The sequence below is a fragment of the Plasmodium fragile genome (assembly GCF_000956335.1).
Source record: "Plasmodium fragile strain nilgiri unplaced genomic scaffold supercont1.80, whole genome shotgun sequence".
NCBI lineage: Eukaryota > Apicomplexa > Aconoidasida > Haemosporida > Plasmodiidae > Plasmodium > Plasmodium fragile.
The window spans coordinates 47,501-51,602 of NW_012192660.1; the positions used below are offsets into that span (position 1 = coordinate 47,501).

Here is a 4,102-nt window from a genome sequence, read left to right on the forward strand (position 1 = left end):
TGCATTTACAACCATACAACAGGACTTGCTTTTGGTGCAAATGGAATAATTCTGCAACTCAGCCGATTTTTAACTTTGAAAAAAGTGATATGAAAAGAGAAAAAAAAACGTCACTATTTATGAGAAGTAGCCGTTTTTCTGCTCTGTGCCTAATTAAGCACATATAATAAAATGCTGCTCTGTTGCACAGTTGTGAAAAAAAAAGAATTGTGCGCATGCGATGTTATGCATGTCAACATGGAGCCATGTGCCGCGCAACGGCTTAACTGCTTACGTGAGGCAGAATAATAGTTTAGAAGGGCACTTAGTATTTTACAACCATTTAACGCCTTAAGGAAGGCCACTCTTTTGTCGCTTTGCCGTTTTCCTACTTTTATGAGCAACATGTGACTCGGCCCAAGGGGGCACAAAAAAAAAGGCACTATCATATAGGCTTAAGATTAAACAAACCGACCTTCGAGTCGCAATACACCTGTACAGCATGCAATAGGCTCAAGTGCCCATGTGGATAGGATCGATTCGAATCGACAAATCGTGCTTTTAATCCTCATATGGTTCGAAAAAAAAAAAAAGGGAAAAAACATATACATATATATAAACTCACCGGAACACGCATGCACATGTCATGCTGGGGGAACTGAAAAGAAACGTCCGCTGATCCGAGTACTCTGTATAAGATTAAGCCACTCATCGTGCAATGTCATGTGAACTATGCACATTCTCTCTGTACATGTTGATATCAAATAAGGCACCTGAACGAATTTTATGTAAACCACTGGATTTGAATCTGTGTACGGGTGTACGTGCAATTGGGTGTTCACTTGGATATGCTTTTTTACATGCGCACTCTTCCGCTGTAGAAGAGAAGCTACTTATCATGTTCAAGTTTTTATTTCTCTTTGCCGGGATGTGCACTCTGCCACTTTATGCAACCACTAGTTGCCTTTAAAACAAACCCTCATAAAGAGATGTGGTCATTGTGCTTGAATGCTTAATCAACAATTGCTTTAAAGACAAAGTTCGAACGTTTTCGTGCGAGTGGATAGAGGCATCATATATGTATGTAGATTATCAAATGGGGGAAAAGAAAAATCAAGTCAATCAGGTCAAATTACATCAAATCGCGCCAAAACAAAACAAAACCACTTGCACGCGCAAGCGCAGTATAGCAGCCGCGGAAGCAGCCAAAGAGGCACAACCGCAACCGCTGGGGTGTAACAAAATTCATGAACATACGAAATTGCTTTGTTGTGCCATGTTGCGGCTGCGCGGATGTGAAGCAACGAACAAAATAAACCTATAAACCAAAAAATTAAAAAATGCATAATATTTATAAAAATGGGGGTGAATTGAAAAAAATTTCCGCCCAAGAAAGGTTAATCAAATGAGGAGTGCAATATCAAAGGTGTGTGAAGGTCTTTACGGAAAGATGGTAATATGCACGCAGGCCTCGGCGCACGTGTTATATTGTGTGCATCCCCCGTCTGCCCTTCGCAGCTGGTAAAACTGATCACAAATATTAGTGAAAACCAAAATAAATTAGCATAAAAAAAAAGGACAAATTATAGGCTCCCTTTATATTTTTTCCACTGAGGGGATGTTGTTTTGGTCGGAAAGATTCAGCACCTCGATGGGGGACTTTTGATGTAATTCGTTTCTGTGTAATGGTAGGAAAGAAAGCTAGATCTGTACAAGTTCCAACGAAAGGGGACGGTCAATATGTACTTAACATCTGTATCAGCTTGCATACCCACGACCTGTGCACGTTGCAGTTTTGGAAAATCATTACGTAATTTTTTTTTTTTTGTATATTTCTTTAAACGTAAGATGGTAGCAGTGGGGGGGGTGAATCATTTGAGGTTTTTCCCCTTTTCATGGGATTGCTTCTTTTGTTGCTGTACGAGAAAAACTAATTCTTCAAATTTTGTCTTAATTTGATCACTTTTCATTTGATCCTCCGTGGTTTGATTTTTGGTTTTGTATCTTTGAGCCAGCTCCCTGGCCCTCCTTTTAAGGTTGGCAATTTTAATTTCCATGTCGCTTACATCACTGGCCGCGGAGGACATTAACTCTTGTTTCTTTTCTTGAAAGACTTTTAGACACCCCGCTAGTCCTCCCTGATTTTTAAAAGTGAGTTTTCTAGTCGCCCTCCTCACGAAGGGCACATAGTTCGTTTCGACGTCATTATCCTTGTCGCTACGTTCCGCGTTGTGCCCTGCGTTGTTGACCAACCCATGGCTCAGCTCGCCACCCATACCCATCTGTTCCTTACTACCAGTATTTTCAGCCCTATACATTTCGTCGAAATTTACTTTGGTCTTTGTCTTAATCAATCTATTCGCTGCTTTATTTTCATCTTTTCCATCTTCACTTGCCTTTTCAATAGTATGGAAGGAATTAAAATGGTCAGATTTGGTGAAGCTGCGACTTAGCAACTTTTCCAAAATGGTCGAACTATTCTTTTTACAAAGTATGGACAAATTACTGCTGGACTGATTGATTAAGCTGTTAATTCGCTCGCTTAGCTTATCAGAGTTTTCTGAATCTCCTGAACTCATCGAGTTGAAAGATTTTTTTTTTTTTTTTTTTTCTGTCATGTCTTTCATTAAATCGTCGTAACTTGTTCTTTCTTTGTCTGAAGAGTTGTACCTTTGCTCCAATTTCATGTCACTTTTGTGGCTCCCATGCCCATCACTTTTGTTACCCCCTCCGTGATCAGCTTTGCTGCTTTCATTTGACTTGCTCAAATTGCTCATTTTACCTGCATGGTGTAAATAACTTCTACTTATTGCACAATCGGTGTTTACTTTATCATCGTAATTATGGACATTTTTTCCTGCCCCTTTTTCAAACCATCCCCCTCCCTCTTCCTTATGAGTAATCCCCTTTGCATGTTCGCTACAATCTTCGTAATAGTGTTTATCATTATCATCTTTATGGAAAGATTTATCTTTGTGATGCTCTCCACTTTCTTGGCCATGTTTGACACTTGCATCACCGTGTTCTTCACTTCCATCGTAAAGATCCCCATTTTCCTGGTAGCAAAATTGGTTCTCATCATAATACGTCTCATTTCCCCCCTTGTAGACACCACTGTGATCATAATACTCGCCACTTCCATCATAATATAACCCGTTTTTATCATAGTACCCACCATGCTCATCGTAGTACCCCCCATATTCATCATAGTAGCCCCCATATTCGTCATAATACCCCCAGTTCTCGCCGTAATGACCACCACTTTCATCGTAATGACCACCGCTTTCATCGTAGTGTTCACCGCTTTCATCGTGATGACCACCGCTTTCATCATAGCTATTTCCTTCCGCATCACAACTTGGGTATTTTCCATGCCCGTTATCCTCATACGAGTTGTCATACGTCTCATCATTATGCTCTAGCACATTCTCACCTTCACGTTGTTTTATGTTGCTCCTAAAGGAGTAGTGTTTTGTACTGCTAGCCCCGTTAGAACTTTCCGAATTGGGTTTTGAGGTTTTTCTTGGTGTATATGCATAATTATGGAGCCTGTATTGTAACCTTTTTCCCTTTTTTGTTTCGACGTTTCCGTTCATAACATGTTGGGTATGATTCGTATAATTTGGTTCGTTGCACTTGTCCACATTTTTGTAACCATGGTATTTATTGCTTGTCTTTTCCTCACCATTTTTTGCACTTTCTGCAGTTACCTCTTCTTCTGCTGTCTCCTCTGTTGCTACGTCTTGGTCGCATTCTCTCCACCCCCCAGAGAGGGTATCAAAATACCACCACGTGCTGTTTATCACGTCGTAATAATATCTCGTATTATTCGGCATTTTCTTGTTATTCCTAAGTTGTTTTTTTTTTTTTTCCTTGTTGGTTCGTTGTTCTTTTTAGAAATGTTCTTTCTCCATGTCATTTCTTAAAAAGTTTAAAATCCAAATTTCACATTTAACACGTAACAATGTTCTCATAACATTATATTTTCCGTGTACTCATATTCTGCTGTGTTAACAATTTTTACAGTTGAATTTTTTTTTCTTGGTTTCTCTATACTTTACATTATTACCAAAACGCCATCGTAATATTAAGTGCTTCAAAAATTGCAAGTCCTCACAAAAAA

General features: G+C 39.4%; 1 protein-coding gene across 1 annotated transcript; it reads right to left on the bottom strand.

Annotated features, from left to right (window-relative positions):
• Nucleotides 1-1,850: 1,850 nt before the first annotated feature.
• On the bottom strand, nucleotides 1,851-3,815 carry AK88_04881 (uncharacterized protein; the record flags this gene model as incomplete). Its single annotated transcript, XM_012482485.1, has 1 exon — nucleotides 1,851-3,815. One exon carries the CDS (start codon nucleotides 3,813-3,815, stop codon nucleotides 1,851-1,853), a length of 1,965 nt encoding a protein of 654 aa, XP_012337908.1.
• Between the last annotated feature and the right edge of the window lie 287 nt (nucleotides 3,816-4,102).